This window comes from Salmo trutta, chromosome 31, assembly GCF_901001165.1.
Source record: "Salmo trutta chromosome 31, fSalTru1.1, whole genome shotgun sequence".
NCBI lineage: Eukaryota > Metazoa > Chordata > Actinopteri > Salmoniformes > Salmonidae > Salmo > Salmo trutta.
In genome coordinates, this window is record NC_042987.1 from 43,449,301 (window position 1) to 43,468,382 (window position 19,082).

A 19,082-nucleotide genomic window follows, 5' to 3' on the forward strand; every position below is an offset into this window, starting at 1 on the left:
GACCAGGGTCAGTTACACTATATAGGGGACCAGGGTCAGTTACTCAATATAGGGGACCGGGGTCAGTTACTCTATATAGTGGACCGGGGTCAGTTACACTATATAGGGGACCCGGGTCAGTTACTCTATATAGGGGACCAGGGTCAGTTACTCTATATAGGGGACCAGGGTCAGTTACTCTATATAGGGGACCAGGGTCAGTTACTCTATATAGGGGACCAGGGTCAGTTACACTGTATAGGGGAAAAGGACCAGGGTCAGTTACACTATATAGGGGACCTGGGTCAGTTACTCTATATAGGGGACCAGGGTCAGTTACACTATATAGGGGACCAGGGTCAGTTACTCTATATAGGGGACCAGGGTCAGTTACTCTATATAGGGGACCAGGGTCAGGTACTCTATATAGGGGACCAGGGTCAGTTACTCTATATAGGGGACCAGGGTCAGTTACACTATATAGGGACCAGGGGTCAGTTACTCTATATAGGGGACCAGGGTCAGTTACACTATAAAGGGGAAAAGTACCAGGGTCAGTTACACTATAGAGGGAAAAGGACCAGGGTCAGTTACTCTATATAGGGGACCAGGGTCAGTTACTCTATATAGGGGAAAAAGGACCAGGGTCAGTTACTCTATATAGGGGACCAGGGTCAGTTACTCTATATAGGGGACCAGGGTCAGTTTACTCTATATAGGGGAAAAGGACCAGGGTCAGTTACTCTATATAGGGGACCAAGGGTCAGTTACTCTATATAGGGGAAAAGGACCAGGGTCCAGTTACATATATAGGGACCAGGTTCAGTTACACTATATAGGGGACCAGGGTCAGTTACTCTATATAGGGGACCAGGGTCAGTTACTCTATATAGGGGACCAGGGTCAGTTACTCTATATAGGGGACCAGGGTCAGTTACTCTATATAGGGGACCAGGGTCAGTTACTCTATATAGGGGATAAGGACCAGGGTCAGTTACTCTATATAGGGGACCAGGGTCAGTTACTCTATATAGGGGACCAGGGTCAGTTACTCTATATAGGGGATAAGGACCAGGGTCAGTTACTCTATATAGGGGAAAAGGACCAGGGTCAGTTACTCTATATAGGGGACCAGGTGAACCCTTTGGGATTTTAGATGGGACTCTGGTGAGAACATTAAACATTTGTTAATGTTACTATTTCTGTTGCTGTTTGTCTTCAGATGGAGTGACATAGCTTTTAGTCTTCAGATGCAGTGACATAGCTGTTAGTCTTCAGATGTAGTGACATAGCTGTTAGTCTTCAGATGTAGTGACATAGCTGTTAGTCTTCAGATGTAGTGACATAGCTGTTAGTCTTCAGAAGTAATGACATAACTGTTAGTCTTCAGATGTTGTGACATAGCTGTTAGTCTTCAGATGTAGTGACATAGCTGTTAGTCTCCAGATGTAGTGACATAGCTGTTAGTCTCCAGATGTAGTGACATAGCTGTTGTTGTTGTTTGTCTGTAGGTCACCCTCTCTCTGATCCTGGTCAGATGTGTGGACTGGTTGACCCAGCTCAGCAGTCCTACTGGCAGAGCTCCTTGTGCTCCAAGAAACATGGCTACATCTGTCAGAAAGACCCACCTTCACCCCCTGTTCACCCAGGTAGGTCTGTCAGAAAGATCTCCCTAAAAGCCCCGTTCACCCAGGTAGGTCTGTCAGAAAGATCTCCCTAAAAGCCCCCTTCACCCAGGTAGGTCTGTCAGAAAGACCTCCCTATTACCCCTGTCCACCCAGGTAGGTCTGTCAGAAAGATGTCCCTATAACCCCTGTTCACCCAGATCCAACGGTTCGTTCTACTCTGCTCATTTTAATCCAGTCTCGTCCATTTCAATCTTGTACAGTTTGTTTTAATTATGTTCAGTCCATTTTATTCCAGTCTAGTCTAGTCCATTTCAATCTTGTACAGTTTGTTTTAATAATATTAGTCCATTTTAATCCAGTCTAGTCCATTTCAATCTTGTACAGTTTGTTTTAATAACTTTCAGTCCTTTTTTAGTCCAGTTCATTTTTGTATTATTTTGTTTATTATGGGCGGTGTATTTCTTGTATTTCTACAATGTGTTTCCCTGTGTTGGTGATCAACAGAAGAGACAGGTTTCTGCTCCAGTCCGTGGATTCCCTACGCTGCCAGGTGCTTCCTCCTCCAGCGTACTAAGAAGACCTGGACAGAGGCTCAGACGGAATGTCGGAAGGACGGAGGCGACCTGGCCAGCATCCACAACATTGAGCAGCACAGCTTTGTGATGTCACAGCTGGGATATGGTCAGTGAAACACAGATACGCTCACACGTTAGACAGTCAGTGAAAAGGCTAACTCCATCTCTCCCACCTCTCTTCCTCTGTCCCAGCGGCCGCTGACGAGCTGTGGATCGGGATGAACGATGTCAAGACGTCACTACTGTTTGACTGGAGCGACCAATCCGCTGTCACCTTCACCAGGTGGGAGGAAGCCATGCCAATGGGGGGCAAATGTGTCCTGGTCAGGGGAGAGGTATGGTACCATCATCCCCCCTCCACACTGCCCCTAACCCTAACACCCCCTAACCTTGCCCCTAACCCTTACACCCCTAACCTTGCCCCTAACCCTAACCATTTACATTACATTACATTTAAGTCATTTAGCAGACACTCTTATCCAGAGCGACTTACAAATTGGTGCATTCACCTTATGATATCCAGTGGAACAACCACTTTACAATAGTGCATCTAAATCTTTTAAGGGGGGGGGTTAGAAGGATTACTTTATCCTATCCCAGGTATTCCTTAAAGAGGTGGGGTTTCAGGTGTCTCCGGAAGGTGGTGATTGATTCCGCTGTCCTGGCGTCGTGAGGGAGCTTGTTCTACCATTGGGGTGCCAGAGCAGCGAACAGTTTGGACTGGGCTGAGCGGGAACCGTGCTTCCTCAGAGGTAGGGGGGCCAGCAGGCCAGAGGTGGATGAATGCAGTGCCCTTGTTTGGGTGTAGGGCCTGATCAGAGCCTGAAGGTATGGAGGTGCCGTTCCCCTCACAGCTCCGTAGGCAAGCACCATGGTCTTGTAGCGGATGCGTAGCTTCAACTGGAAGCCAGTGGAGAGAGCGGAGGAGAGGGGTGACGTGAGAGAACTTGGGAAGGTTGAACACCATACGGGCTGCGGCGTTCTGGATGAGTTGTAGGGGTTTAATGGCACAGGCAGGGAGCCCAGCCAACAGCGAGTTGCAGTAATCCAGACGGGAGATGACAAGTGCCTGGATTAGGACCTGCGTCGCTTCCTGTGTGAGGCAGGGTCGTACTCTGCGAATGTTGTAGAGCATGAACCTACAGGTCACCGCCTTGATGTTAGTGGAGAACGACAGGGTGTTGTCCAGGATCACGCCAAGGTTCTTAGCACTCTGGGAGGAGGACACAAGGGAGTTGTCAACCGTGATGGCGAGATCATGGAACGGGCAGTCCTTCCCCGGGAGGAAGAGCAGCTCCGTCTTGCCGAGGTTCAGCTTGAGGTGGTGATCCGTCATCCACACTGATATGTCTGCCAGACATGCAGAGATGCGATTCGCCGCCTGGTTATCAGAAGGGGGAAAGGAGAAGATTAATTGTGTGTCGTCTGCATAGCAATGATAGGAGAGACCATGTGAGGATATGACAGAGCCAAGTGACTTGGTGTATAGCGAGAATAGGAGAGGGCCTAGAACAGAGCCCTGGGGGACACCAGTGGTGATAGCGTGGTGCGGAGACAGATTCTCGCCACGCCACCTGGTAGGAGCGACCTGTCAGGTAGGACGCAATCCAAGCGTGGGCCGCGCCGGAGATGCCCAACTCGGAGAGGGTGGAGAGGAGGATCTGATGGTTCACAGTATCATAGGCAGCAGATAGGTCTAGAAGGATGAGAGCAGAGGAGAGAGAGTTAGCTTTAGCAGTGCGGAGAGCCTCCGTGACACAGAGAAGAGCAGTCTCAGTTGAATGCCCAGTCTTGAAACCTGACTGATTAGGATCAAGAAGGTCATTCTGAGAGAGATAGCAGGAGAGCTGGCCAAGGACGGCACGTTCAAGAGTTTTGGAGAGAAAAGAAAGAAGGGATACTGGTCTGTAGTTGTTGACATGGGAGGGATCGAGTGTAGGTTTTTTCAGAAGGGGTGCAACTCTCGCTCTCTTGAAGACGGAAGGGACGTAGCCAGCGGTCAAGGATGAGTTGATGAGCGAGGTGAGGTAGGGGAGAAGGTCTCCGGAAATGGTCTGGAGAAGAGAGGAGGGGATAGGGTCAAGTGGGCAGGTTGTTTTGCGGCCGGCCGTCACAAGACGCGAAATTTCATCTGGAGAGAGAGGGGAGAAAGAGGTCAAAGCACAGGGTAGGGCAGTGTGAGCAGGACCAGCGGTGTCGTTTGACTTAGCAAACGAGGATCGGATATCGTCAACCTTCTTTTCAAAATGGTTGACGAAGTCATCCGCAGAGAGGGAGGAGGGGGGAGGGGGAGGAGGATTCAGGAGGGAGGAGAAGGTAGCAAAGAGCTTCCTAGGGTTAGAGGCAGATGCTTGGAATTTAGAGTGGTAGAAAGTGGCTTTAGCAGCAGAGACAGAAGAGGAGAATGTAGAGAGGAGGGAGTGAAAGGATGCCAGGTCCGCAGGGAGGCGAGTTTTCCTCCATTTCCGCTCGGCTGCCCGGAGCCCTGTTCTGTGAGCTCGCAGTGAGTCGTCGAGCCACGGAGCAGGAGGGGAGGACCGAGCCGGCCTGGAGGATAGGGGACAGAGAAAATCAAAGGATGCAGAAAGGGAGGAGAGGAGGGTTGAGGAGGCAGAATCAGGAGATAGGTTGGAGAAGGTTTGAGCAGAGGGAAGAGATGATAGGATGGAAGAGGAGAGAGTAGCGGGAGAGAGAGAGAGCGAAGGTTGGGACGGCGCAATACCATCCGAGTAGGGGCAGAGTGAGAAGTGTTGGATGAGAGCGAGAGGGAAAAGGATACAAGGTAGTGGTCGGAGATTTGGAGGGGAGTTGCAATGAGATTAGTGGAAGAACAGCATCTAGTAAAGATGAGGTCAAGCGTATTGCCTGCCTTGTGAGTAGGGGGGAAGGTGAGAGGGTGAGGTCAAAAGAGGAGAGGAGTGGAAAGAAGGAGGCAGAGAGGAATGAGTCAAAGGTAGACGTGGGGAGGTTAAAGTCACCCAGAACTGTGAGAGGTGAGCCATCCTCAGGAAAGGAACTTGTCAAGGCGTCAAGCTCATTGATGAACTCTCCAAGGGAACCTGGAGGGCGATAAATGATAAGGATGTTAAGCTTGAAAGGGCTGGTAACTGTGACAGCATGGAATTCAAATGAGGAGATAGACAGATGGGTCAGGGGAGAAAGAGAGAATGTCCACTTGGGAGAGATGAGGATTCCAGTGCCACCACCCCGCTGGCTCGATGCTCTAGGGGTATGCGAGAATACGTGGGCAGACGAGGAGAGAGCAGTAGGAGTAGCAGTGTTATCTGTGGTAATCCATGTTTCCGTCAGCGCCAGGAAGTCTAGGGACTGGAGGGTAGCATAGGCTGAGATGAACTCAGCCTTGTTGGCCGCAGACCGGCAGTTCCAGAGGCTGCCGGAGACCTGGAACTCCACGTGGGTCGTGCGCGCTGGGACCACCAGGTTAGAGTGGCAGCGGCCACGCGGTGTGAAGCGTTTGTATGGCCTGTGCAGAGGGGAGAGAACAGGGATAGACAGACACATAGTTGACAAGCTACTGAAGTGTTGTTTCTTGTATTATTGTCTCTTGTGTCTTTAGAGAACTGTTTCACTTTGATATCCTTTTTCTTCTGTCCTGATTTTCTCTTTCTTTTCTTCTGTTAACTAGATATTCTTTGTTATTCTTCGTTAGCTAGCTAGCTTCTAACCTAACCCTTACACCCCCTAACCTTGCCCCTAACCCTAACACCCCCTAAACCTTACCCCTAACCCTTACACCCCCTAACCTTGCCCCTAACCCTGACACCCCCTAACCTTGCCCCTAACCCTTACACCCCCTAACCTTGCCCCTAACCCTAACCCTTACACCCCCTAACCTTGCCCCTAACCCTAACAACACCTATTTTTATTTTGTTTAACCTTTATTTAACTAGGCAAGTCAGTTAAGAACAAATTCTTATTTACAATGACGGCCTACCAGGGGCAGAACGAAAGATTTTTACCTTGTCAGCTCGGGGATTCAACCTAGCAGGTCCCGTGTGGCTCAGTTGGTAGAGCACGGTGTTTGCAACGCCAGGGTTGTGGGTTAGATTCCCACGGGGGACCAGTACGTAAAAACATTTTTTAAATGAAATGTACGCATTCACTGCTGTAAGTCGCTCTGGATAAGAGCGTCTGCTAACCTCTATGGGCTAGGTGGGACGTGTCCGTCCCACCTAGCCCATAGACAGCCAGTGGAACAGCGTGGCGCGAAATACAAAACCTCAAAAATGCAATAATTAAAATTTTTCAAACATACGACTATTTTACACAATTTTAAAGATAAGACTCTCGTTAATCTAACCACATTGTCCGATTTCAAAAATACTTTACAGTGAAAGCAAAACATTAGATTATGTTAGGAGAGTACATAGCCAAAAATAATCACAGCCATTTTCCAAGCAAGTATATATGTCACAAAAACCCAAAACACAGCTAAATGCATCACTAACCTTTGATGATCTTCATCAGATGACACTCCTAGGACATTATGTTATACAATACATGCATGCTTTGTTCCATCAAGTTCATATTTATATCAAAAAACAGCTTTTTAAATTGGCGTGTGATGTTCAGAAAATGTTTTCCCACCGAAAACTTCCGGTGAATTTACTAAATTACTCATCATAAACGTTGACAAAATACATAAAGATTATTTTAAGAATTATAGATACAGAACTCCTTTATGCAATCGCTATGTCAGATTATAAAATAGCTTTTTGGCGAAAGCACATTTTGCAATATTCTGAGTACATAGCTCAGCCATCATGGTGAGCTATTCAGACACCCGCCAAGTTCGGGGCACACTAAACTCAGAATTAGTATTCAAAAAATGGTATTATCTTTCCTGATCTTTGTCAGAATGCACTCCCAGGACTGCTACTTCCACAAGAAATGTTGTTTTTGTTCCAAATAATCCATAGTTATGTCCAAATACCTCCGTTTTGTTCGTGCGTTCAGGTCACTATCCAAAGGGTAACGCGCGAGCGCATTTCGAGACAAAAAAATTCAAAATGTTCCATTACCTTACTTAGAAGCATGTCAAACTCTGTTTAAAATCAATTTTTATGGTATTTTCTCGTAAAATAGCGATAATATTCCAACCGGACAATAGTGTATTCATTCAAAGAGGAAAATAAAAAACAGCGTGGTCTGGTGAATGCGCATATCCTATCTCTTTGTCACCAGGCAGACCACTGAGAAACTGAGCTACTATACTCTGCCCAGAGACAGGAGACGCCTCAATCCGCTTTCTGTAGTTTTTAGAGAGCCAATGGAAGCCTTAGAAAGTGCTACGTAACCCCACAGATACTGTAGTTTCGATAGAGAATCAAAAGAAGAACTACAAATTCTCAGACAGGCCACTTCCTACTTGGAATTTTCTCAGGTTTTTGCCTGCCATATGAGTTCTGTTATACTCACAGACACCATTCAAACAGTTTTAGAAACTTGAGTGTTTTCTATCCCATTCTACTAATAATATGCATATTCTCGTTTCTGGGCAAGAGTAGTAACCAGTTTAAATCAGGTACGTTTTTTATCCGGCCGTGAAAATACTGCCCCCTAGCCCAGACAGACTAAATGACTAAAATGTCAAATGTAGCAACCTAACCTACTGGCCCAACGCTCTAACCACAAAGCTACCTGCCACCCCCTAATCCTGACCCTAACCCTAACACCCCCTAACCCTAACACCCCTTAACCCTAACACACCCTAACCCTAACACCCCCTAACCCTAACACTCCCTAACCCTAACACTCCCTAACCCTAACACTCCCTAACCCTGCCATCCCCTGGCCCTAACACCCCCTAACCCTGGCCCTAACACCCCCTAACCATAACACCCCCTAACCCTAACACTCCCTAACCCTGGCCCTAACACCCCCTAACCATAACACCCCCTAACCCTAACACCCCCTAACTCTGGCCCTAACACTCCCTAATCCTGGCCCTAACACTCCCTAACCCTAACACCCCCTAACCCTAACACCCCCTATCCCTGGCCCTAACACTCCCTAACCCTGGCCCTAACACTCCCTAACCCTAACACCCCCTAACCCTGGCCCTAACACCCCCTAACCCTAACACCCCCTAACCCTAACACCCCCTAACCCTAACACCCCCTAACCATAACACCCCCTAACCCTAACACCCCCTATCCCTGGCCCTAACTCTCCCTAACACTGGCCCTAACACTCCCTACCCCTAACACCCCCTAACCCTGGCCCTAACACTCCCTAACCCTGGCCCTAACACCCCCTAACCCTAACCCAAACCACCCATTCACAACCACACCAACCTCTCCCTCCTTGACGGTGTCCTGTGTGAATGTGTCTGTCTTGCAGCAGGGCAGGTGGGCTACCCAGGTGTGTGAGAACCAGCATGGTTTCATCTGTATGAAGAAATCTACCTCCAAACCCTCAGGGGACCAGGTGGACACTTACCCAGGCTGCAAACCGGTGAGTGGACAGCCAGGGGGAGCAGAGTTCAGCCAGGGGGAGCAGAGTTCAGCCAGGGGGAGCAGAGTTCAGCCAGGGGGAGCAGAGGTCATGCTCTATAGCGCTGATGTTCTCCGGAATAGCCACATACATGGCTCCCCGCACCGGAGACTGAGGTTCAAGCCTCGATTCAAGCCTTCCTGATGTCACTCCCACTTCTCCACCTCTGTTTCCAAGTGTCTGAATAAAGTAGAAAAAAACATTCTGTAAATGTGCCAGATTTAGTCAGCTAGCTAGTTGTCAACTGTAGTCCCTGGGCAGGTAGATAGATAATCAACATTTACATCAAAAATCTAATCAAATCAAATGTTATTTGTCACGTGCACCGAATACAACAGGTGTAGACAATGAAATGATTAACCAACAATGCAGTTTTAAGAAAAAATAAGTATTTACTAAATAAACTGAAGTAAACAATATAAAAATAAATAAATAAATACAAATACATTTTTTTAAACGAAAATGAAAAAATAATAATAATAATTTATGAGCAACAATAAAATAAAGTTAATGAGGCTATATACAGGGGGTACTGGTACAGAGTCAAGGTGCGGAGGCACCAGTTAACCTCTCTGGGCTAGGTGGGAGAGTACATAGACACAAATAATCACACAGCCATTTTCAAAGCAAGCATATATGTCACAAAAACCCAAACCACAGCTAAATGCAGCACTAACCTTTGATGATCTTCATCAGATGACACTCCTAGGACATTATGTTATACAATACATGCATGCTTTGTTCAATCAAGTTCATATTTATATCAAAAACTAGTTTTTTACATTAGCATATGATGTTCAGAACTAGCATACCCACCGAAAACTTCCGGTGAATTTACTAAATTACTCATGATAAACGTTGACAAAATACATAAGAATTATTTTAAGAATTATAGATACAGAACTCCTTTATGCAAACGCTGTGTCAGATTTTAAAATAGCTTTTCGGCGAAAGCACATTTTGCAATATTCTGAGTACATAGCTCGGCCATCACGGCTAGCTAATTTGACACCCACCAAGTTTGGGGCAACCTAAACTTAGAATTTCTATTAGAAAAATTGGCTTACCTTTGCTGTTCTTCGTCAGAATGCACTCCCAGGACTTCTACTTCAACAACAAATGTTGTTTTGGTTCCAAATAATCCATAGTTATGTCCAAATACCTCAGTTTTGTTCGTGCGTTCAGGTCACTATCCGAAGGGTAACGCGCGAGCACATTTCGTTACCAACAATTTCAAAATATTCCTTTACCATACTTAGAAGCATGTCAAACGCTGTTTAAAATCTATTTTTATGCTATTTTTCTCGTAAAATAGCGATAATATTCCAACCGGACAATGTTGTATTCATTCAAAGAGTGAAAGAAAAAAATTGTGAGGTCTTGTGAATGCGCATCTCCAGTCTCACTGTCCCCAGGCAGACCACTTACAAACTCTGCTGCTGTACTTTGCCCAGAGACAGGAGACGCGTCATTCCGCTTTTTGAATGCTTTAGAGAGCCAATGGAAGCCTTAGAAAGTGTCACGTAACAGCACAGATGCTGTAATTTCGATAGAGATGCAACAGAAGGACTACAAATTGTCAGACAGGCCACTTCCTGCATGGAATCTTCTCAGGTTTTTGCCTGCCATATGAGTTCTGTTATACTCACAGACACCATTCAAACCGTTTTAGAAACTTTAGAGTGTTTTCTATCCAAATCTACTAATAATATGCATATCCTCGTTTCTGGGCAAGAGTAGTAACCAGTTTAAATTGGATACGTTTTTTATCCGGCCGTGAAAATACTGCGACTATATACAGTAATGAGACTATATACAGGGGGTACTGGTACAGAGTAAATGTGTGGGGGTACAGGTTAGTCGAGGTAATTGAGGGAATATGTACATGTACAGTAGGTAGAGGTAAAGGGACTATACAATAGATAATAAACAGAGAGAAGCAGCAGCGTAAAAATGGGGAAAACCGGGGCGGTGGGGGGTAGGTCAATGCAAATAGTCTAGGTAGCATTTGGTTAACAGAGAGAACAGTCTATGACTAGGGTGGCTGGAGTCTTTGGCAATTTTTAGGGCCTTCCTCTGACACCGCCTGGTATAGAGGTCCTGGATGGCAGGAAGCTTGGCCTCAGTGATGTACTGGGCCGTACGCACTACCCTCTGTAGTGCCTTGCGGTCGGAGGCCGAGCAGCTGCCATACCAGGCGGTGACGCAACCAGTCAGAATGCTCTCGATGGTGCATCTGTAGGACTTTTTGAGGATCTGAGGATCCATGCCAAATTTTCTCAGTCTCCTGAGGGGGAATAGGCATTGTCATTCCCTCTTCACGACTGTCTTGGTGTGCTTGGACCGTGATAGTTTGTTGGTAATATGGACACCAAGGAACTTGAAGCTCTCAACGTGCTCCACTACAGCCCCGTCGATGATAATGGGGGCGTGGTGCTCGCTCCTTTTCCTGTAGTCCACGATCATCTCCTTTGTCTTGATCACATTGAAGGAGAGGTTGTTGTCCTGGCACCACACTGCCAGGTATCTGACCTCCTCCCTATAGGCTGTTTCATCGTTGTCGGTGATCAGGCCTACCACTGTTGTGTCGTCGGCAAACTTAATGAGGATGTTGGAGTCGTACTTGCCCTTGCAGTCATGAGTGAACAGGGAGGACAGGAGGGGATTGAGCATGCACCCCTGAGGGGCCCCCGTGTTGAGGATCAGCGTGGCAGATGTGTTGTTACCTACCCTTACCACCTGCGGGCGGCCCGTCAGGAAGTCCAGGATCCAGTTGCAGAGGGAGGTGTTTAGTCCCAGGGTCCTTAGCTTAGTGATGAGCTTTGAGGGCACTATGGTGTTGAACGCTGAGCTGTAGTCAATTAATAACATTCTCACATAGGTGTTCCTTTTGTCCAGGTGGGAAAGGGCAGTGTAGAGTGCAATAGAGATTGCGTCATCTGTGGATCTGTTGGGTCGGTATGCAAATTGGAGTGGGTCTAGGATTTCTGGGATAATGGTGTTGATGTGATACATAACCAGCCTTACACCTAGACCAGCTCAACAGTCTAACAGCTGTTTCTGACCCTGCTTGTCTCTCTGAAGCATTGGACCAGGCACGGCTCCTACTGCTACTTTGTGGGCCCAGAAATCAAGACCTTTGATGAGGCCAAAGAGACATGCAAGAGCTCACAGTCATATCTGGCAGATGTTTCTAGCAGGTAAGAGAGAGAGATGTACTTCTCTATATCAGTAATGTGGACTAGATTAATTTGTCTAGATAATACATTGTCTAATGATCATGAGTTCCGGGTGGACAAAGATCCATTATAATGTTTAAAATAATTTTCTACCCAAAAACAAATGCATAGTTTTTTCTTATTGGGTCCACTGTTATGTAATCACAGTTTTTGCTCTATACTGAAAGTCCTCCATCTTGAACCCTCGGCTGCTGACACCATTTTGGGGCACAGTGGACTAAAGGACAAACTGCTAAAACATAGTTTTTGAGTAAAATATACCTTTAACCATAATGTTTCAATAATGTCATAATGATAATGTGTCCAGGGTGGATAATGATCCCTGATAATGATCCATAATAATGATCAATGATCACATGACATGATAATGATCCATGATAATGATCCACGATAATGATCCATGATAATGATCCATTATAATGATCCATGATAATGATCCATGATCACGTGACATGATAATGTTCCACGATAACGTGTCCAGGGTGGATAATGTTATAATGATAATGTCTCTTAATAATGTGCCCAAGGTGGATAATGTTATAATGATAATGTTTTAATAATAACGTGTCTAGGGTGGATAATGTTAAAATGATAATGTTTTAATAATAACTTGTCCAGGGTGGATAATGTTATAATGATAATGTTTTAATAATAACGTGTCCAGGGTGGATAATGATCCATGATAATGTGCCATGATAATAATCCACTATGTTACATGATAATGTGACTGTGTCCAGGGTGGATAATGTTATAATGATAATGTTTTAATAATAACGTGTCCAGGGTGGATAATGTTATAATGATAATGTTTTAATAATAATGTGTCCAGGGTGGATAATGCTTTCCTGATCAGCCTGGTTGGGTCCAGGCCAGAGCAACACTTCTGGATCGGACTCTCCAACCAGAACCACATCGACGACTTCACCTGGACGAACAGCAACAGGGTCAGATTCACCCACTGGAACACACAGATGCCAGGTAAAGGACAACTATAGAGATATATAATAATACTATATATTGTAGTGACCATGTGTTTAGAAGCATGTTCATCAACTCCTCATGCTTTCTTGGGGGAGTCGATGGAGTGCAGGGCCAGAGAGTTGAGGGTTCACCGACCACTGCGGATAAGCTCACTCTCCCTGTCTGTTTCATTACAATATTATATAACGATAATATAGCATATTTATATAATATCAAACCTTTTGTAATTCTTTGGGGAGAAGGTGAATGGTGATGTTTAGACACAAGACTGTCTATGAAGGAGTAGGAGCCTGACTACAGTTCTATAGTTGGAGTCTGACTACAGTTCTATAGTAGGAGTCTGACTACAGTTCTATAGTAGGAGTCTGACTACAGTTCTATAGTAGGAGTCTCACTACAGTTCTATAGTAGGAGTCTCACTACAGTTCTATAGTAGGAGTCTCACTACAGTTCTATAGTAGGAGTCTGACTACAGTTCTATAGTAGGAGTCTGACTACAGTTCTATAGTAGGAGTCTGACTACAGTTCTATAGTAGGAGTCTCACTACAGTTCTATAGTAGGAGCCTGACTACAGTTCTATAGTAGGAGTCTGACTACAGTTCTATAGTAGGAGTCTGACTACAGTTCTATAGTAGGAGTGTCACTACAGTTCTATAGTAGGAGTCTCATACTACTGTTCTATAGTAGGAGTCTGACTACAGTTCTATAGTAGGAGCCTGACTACAGTTCTATAGTAAGGAGTCTGACTACAGTTCTATAGTAGGAGTCTGACTACAGTTCTACAGTAGGAGTCTCACTACAGTTCTATAGTAGGAGTCTCACTACAGTTCTATAGTAGGAGTCTCACTACAGTTCTATAGTAGGAGTCTGACTACAGTTCTATAGTAGGAGTCTGACTACAGTTCTATAGTAGGAGTCTCACTACAGTTCTATAGTAGGAGCCTGACTACAGTTCTATAGTAGGAGTCTGCCTACAGTTCTATAGTAGGAGTCTCACTACAGTTCTATAGTAGGAGTCTCACTACAGTTCTATAGTAGGAGTCTCACTACAGTTCTATAGTAGGAGTCTGACTTCAGTTCTATAGTAGGAGTCTGACTACAGTTCTATAGTAGGAGCCTGACTACAGTTCTATAGTAGGAGTCTCATACTACTGTTCTATAGTAGGAGCCTGACTACAGTTCTATAGTAGGAGTCTCACTACAGTTCTATAGTAGAAGTCTCATACTACTGTTCTATAGTAGGAGTCTCACTACAGTTCTATAGTAGAAGTCTCATACTACAGTTCTATAGTAGGAGTCTGACTACAGTTCTATAGTAGGAGTCTCACTACAGTTCTATAGTAGAAGTCTCACTACAGTTCTATAGTAGGAGTCTCATACTACTGTTCTATAGTAGGAGTCTCACTACAGTTCTATAGTAGGAGCCTGACTACAGTTCTATAGTAGGAGTCTCACTACAGTTCTATAGTAGGAGTCTGACTACAGTTCTATAGTAGGAGTCTGACTACAGTTCTATAGTAGGAGTCTCATACTACTGTTCTATAGTAGGAGTCTCACTACAGTTCTATAGTAGGAGCCTGACTACAGTTCTATAGTAGGAGTCTCACTACAGTTCTATAGTAGGAGTCTGACTACAGTTCTATAGTAGGAGCCTGACTACAGTTCTATAGTAGGAGTCTCACTACAGTTCTATAGTAGGAGTCTGACTACAGTTCTATAGTAGGAGTCTCACTACAGTTCTATAGTAGGAGTCTCACTACAGTTCTATAGTAGGAGTCTGACTACAGTTCTATAGTAGGAGTCTCACTACAGTTCTATAGTAGGAGTCTCATACTACTGTTCTATATAACTGAATATTATATAATATTATATCGGTGCTCTTAGCTGTGAACCTGAATGTTGCTCTGTATTTGTGTTCTCTCTTTGCATCAACTTTGACCTCAGGCAGTAGACAGGGTTGTGTGGCCATGACAACAGGGACTCTAGCTGGATTATGGGATGTGCTGAGCTGCACCAATCAGGAGAAGTATATCTGTAAACACCTGGCAGAAGGAGCGGGGCCAACACCAGAACCAATCACACCTGTCCCTCCCAGGTGCCATGAGGGCTGGTATCCTGTGGGGTCTCGGGACTTCTGCTTTAAGGTAGACATAACTTAGAATGAAACTAATATGTATTATGACTGTAGTAACAAACTCTGGAGGAGTTAAAACCTCTTAAAGATTAGACCCTTATTTTATTTTCTCCTACAATGACATACCCAAGGCTAACAGCCTGTAGCTCAGGCCCTGAAGCAAGGATATGCATATTATTGGTACCATTTCAAAGGAAACACTTTGAAGTTTATGGAAATGTGAAATTAATGAAGGAGAATATAACACATTAAATCTGGTAAAAGATAATACAAAGAAAAACCTAACCGTTCTTTTGTATTTTTTTGTACCATCATCTTTGAAATGCAAGAGAAATGCCATAATTTATTATTCCAGCCCAGGTGCAATTTAGATTTTGTACACTAGATGGCATCAGTGTATTGTAAAGTTTTAGACTGATCCAAAGAACCATAGCATTTCTGTTCAAAATTCAAGACTGCCCAAATGTGCCTAATTTGTTTATTAATAACTTTTCATGTTCAAAATTGTGCACTCTCCTCAAACAATAGCATGGTATTCTTTCACTGTAATAGCTAATGTAAATTGGACAGTACAGTTAGATTAACAAGAATTTAAGCTTTCTGCCAATATCAGATATGTCTATATCCTGGGAAATGTTCTTGTTACTCAAAACCTCATGCTAATCGCATTAGCCTACGTTAGCTCAACCGTCCCGTGGAAGGTACACCGATCCCGAAGACATTTTAATGTTGTTCTCCTCATTTGACATCTATACAGCCAGGTTCTACAATATAACAACATAATAATAATATCTGCCATTCAGGAGACGCTTTTATCCACAGTCATGCATGCGTACATTTTACAGTATGGCTGGTCTCGGGAATCAAACCCACTATCCTGATCTTGCAAGCACCATGTCCTACCAACTGATCTACAGAGGTACTAAGTCATTTAGGATAATGACCTGGTTTGTCGTCACTTAAGGATCTCTTCCTAACTGTAACAGATCAGGATCCAGAGACAGTCTGTAGAATAAGGATCTCTTCCTCACTGTAACAGATCAGGATCCAGAGACAGTCTGTAGAATAAGGATCTCTTCCTCACTGTAACAGATCATGATCCAGAGACAGTCTGTAGTATAAGGATCACTTCCTAACTGTAACAGATCAGGATCCAGAGACAGTCTGTAGTATAAGGATCTCTTCCTAACTGTAACAGATCAGGATCCAGAGCCATCTGTAGTATAAGGATCTCTTCCTCACAGTAACAGATCAGGATCCAGAGACAGGATGTGTCCTAAATGACAGTCTTTTCCCTGTGTTGTGCCCATGGGGCTCTGGTCTAAAGTAGTGCACTACCCCATAGGGCTCTGGTCTAAAGTAGTGCACTACCCATAGGGCTCTGGTCTAAAGTAGTGCACTACCCCATAGGGCTCTGGTCTAAAGTAGTGCACTACCCCATAGGGCTCTGGTCTAAAGTAGTGCACTACCCCATATGGCTCTGGTCTAAAGTAGTGTACTGAATAGGTTGTCTGTCTGGTCCAGTTCTTTACAGTGCCTCGCGCAGATGAGAAGACCTGGTTTGAGGCTCGGGACTTCTGCAGGGTGATTGGAGGAGACCTACTCAGCATACACAGCTCTACGGACCTCCAGTCTATGCATCATGTGTAAGTTCTTCAAACAACCTCACGTAGCCTCTCTGGGCTATGTGGGACGCTACCGTCCCACCTGTGGGACACAGCCAGTGAAATAGCAGGGCGGCAAATTCAAAACAGCAAAAATCTCATAATTAAAATTTCTCAAACATACTACTATTTTACACCATTTTAAAGATACACTTCTCCTTAATCGAACCACATTGTCCGATTTCAAAAAGGCTTTACAGCGAAAGCAAAACATTAGATTATGTTAGGACAGTGCCTAAAAAATAAAAGCCACACAGCCATTTTCCAAGCAAGGACAGACGTCACAAAAACCAGAAATACAGCTAAAATTAAGCACTATCCTTTGATGATCTTCATCAGATGGCACTCATAGGACTTCATGTTACACAATACATGTATGTTTTGCTCGATAAAGTTCATATTTGTTTCCAAAAACCCCATTTTACATTGGCCCGTAATGTTCAGAAATGCTTTTCCTCTGAAAACGTCCGGTGAATGAGCACATCAATTTATAGAAATACTCATCATAAACGTTGATAAAATATTAAACTGTTATTCAAAGAATTATAGATAAACATCTCCTTAACCTGTTGGAGGTAGGGGGCAGTATTGACACGGCCGGATAAAAAAACGTACCCGATTTAATCTGGTTACTACTCCTGCCCAGTAACTAGAATATGCATATAATTATTGGCTTCGGATAGAAAACACCCTAAAGTTTCTAAAACTGTTTGAATGGTGTCTGTGAGTATAACATAACTCCTATGGCAGGCAAAAACCTGAGAGGATTCTGAACAGGAAGTGGCCTGTCTGACAAGTTGTTGTTCATCTTGGCTCTTTTTATTGAAGACTGAGGATCTTTGCTGTAACGTGACACTTCCTACGGCTCCCATAGGCTCTCAGAGCCCGGGAAAAAGCTGAATGATATCGAGGCAGCGCCAGGCTGAAACACATTAGGGCGTTTGGCAAGTGGCCGATCAGAGGACATTGGGCTTAGGCGCGTGCCCGAGTCGACCCCATGCTTTATTTTCTTTCGTCTGTTTACCTAAATGCAGATTCCCGGTCGGAATATTTTCGCTTTTTTACGAGAAAAATGGCATAAAAATGGATTTTAACCAGCGGTTGGCATGCTTCGAAGTACGGTAATGGGAATATTTAGAATTTTTTGGTCACAAAAAGCGCCATGCTCGTCACCCTTCTTTACCCTTTCGGATAGTGTCTTGAACGCACGAACAAAACGCCACTATTTGGATATAACAATGGATTATTTGGGACCAAACCAACATTTGTTATTGAAGTAGAAGTCCTGGGAGTGCATTCTGACAAAGAACAAAGGTAATAACATTTTTCTTATAGTAAATCTGACTTTGGTGAGTGCTAAACTTGGTGGGTGTCTAAATAGCTAGCCCTGTGATGCCGGGCTATCTACTTAGAATATTGCGAAATGTGCTTTCACCGAAAAGCTATTTTAAAATCGGACATATCGAGTGCATAGAGGAGTTCTGTATCTATAATTCTTAAAATAATTGTTATGCTTTTTGTGAACGTTTATCGTGAGTAATTTAGTAAATTCACCGGAAGTTTGCGGGGGGTATGCTAGTTCTGAACGTCACATGCTAATGTAAAAAGCTGGTTTTTGATATAAATATGAACTTGATTGAACAAAACATGCATGTATTGTATAACATAATGTCCTAGGTGTGTCATCTGATGAAGATCATCAAAGGTTAGTGCTGCATTTAGCTGTGGTTTGGGTTTATGTGACATTATATGCTTGCTTGAAAAATGGGTGTCTGATTATTTCTGGCTGGGTACTCTGCTGACATAATCTAATGTTTTGCTTTCGTTGTAAAGCCTTTTTGAAATTGGACAGTGTGGTTAGATTAACGAGAGTTTTGTCTTTAAAATGGTGTAAAATAGTCATATGTTTGAGAAATTGAAGTAATAGCATTTCTAAGGTATTTGAATAACGCGCCACAGGATTCCACTGGCTGTTACGTAGGTGGGACGATTTCGTCCCGCCGGCCCTAGAGAAGTTAATGCAACCGCTGTGACAGATTTCAAAAAAGCTTCACGGGGAAAGCACACTTTGCAATAATCTGAGTACAGCGCTCAGAAAACAACAGCAGGCAATACAGATACCCGCCATTTTGGAGTCATCTAAAATCATAAATAGCATTATAATATTAATTTACCTTTGATGATCTTCATCAGAATGCACTCCTAGGCATCCCAGGTCCACAATAAATGTTGTTTTGTTCGATAAAGTCCATCATTTATGTCCTCTTTGTTAGCTCGTTCAGTTAGCTACTCCAAATGTAGGAAGAGCACCGAAGATTTCACGACAAAGTCAAAAAAAGTTATATGTTCGTAGAAACATGTCAAA

At 44.2% G+C, this 19,082-nt stretch overlaps 1 protein-coding gene across 1 annotated transcript in view; it reads left to right on the plus strand.

Annotated features, from left to right (window-relative positions):
- Window positions 1–19,082, plus strand: part of LOC115170246 (macrophage mannose receptor 1-like) — an 86,346-nt gene that overhangs the window by 36,112 nt on the left and 31,152 nt on the right. The window contains 8 exon segments of the mRNA XM_029726642.1: window positions 1,491–1,628; window positions 2,112–2,288; window positions 2,375–2,517; window positions 8,546–8,659; window positions 11,783–11,898; window positions 12,767–12,915; window positions 14,864–15,063; window positions 16,578–16,699. Of these exon segments, the coding sequence (XP_029582502.1) occupies window positions 1,491–1,628; window positions 2,112–2,288; window positions 2,375–2,517; window positions 8,546–8,659; window positions 11,783–11,898; window positions 12,767–12,915; window positions 14,864–15,063; window positions 16,578–16,699 (1,159 nt within the window).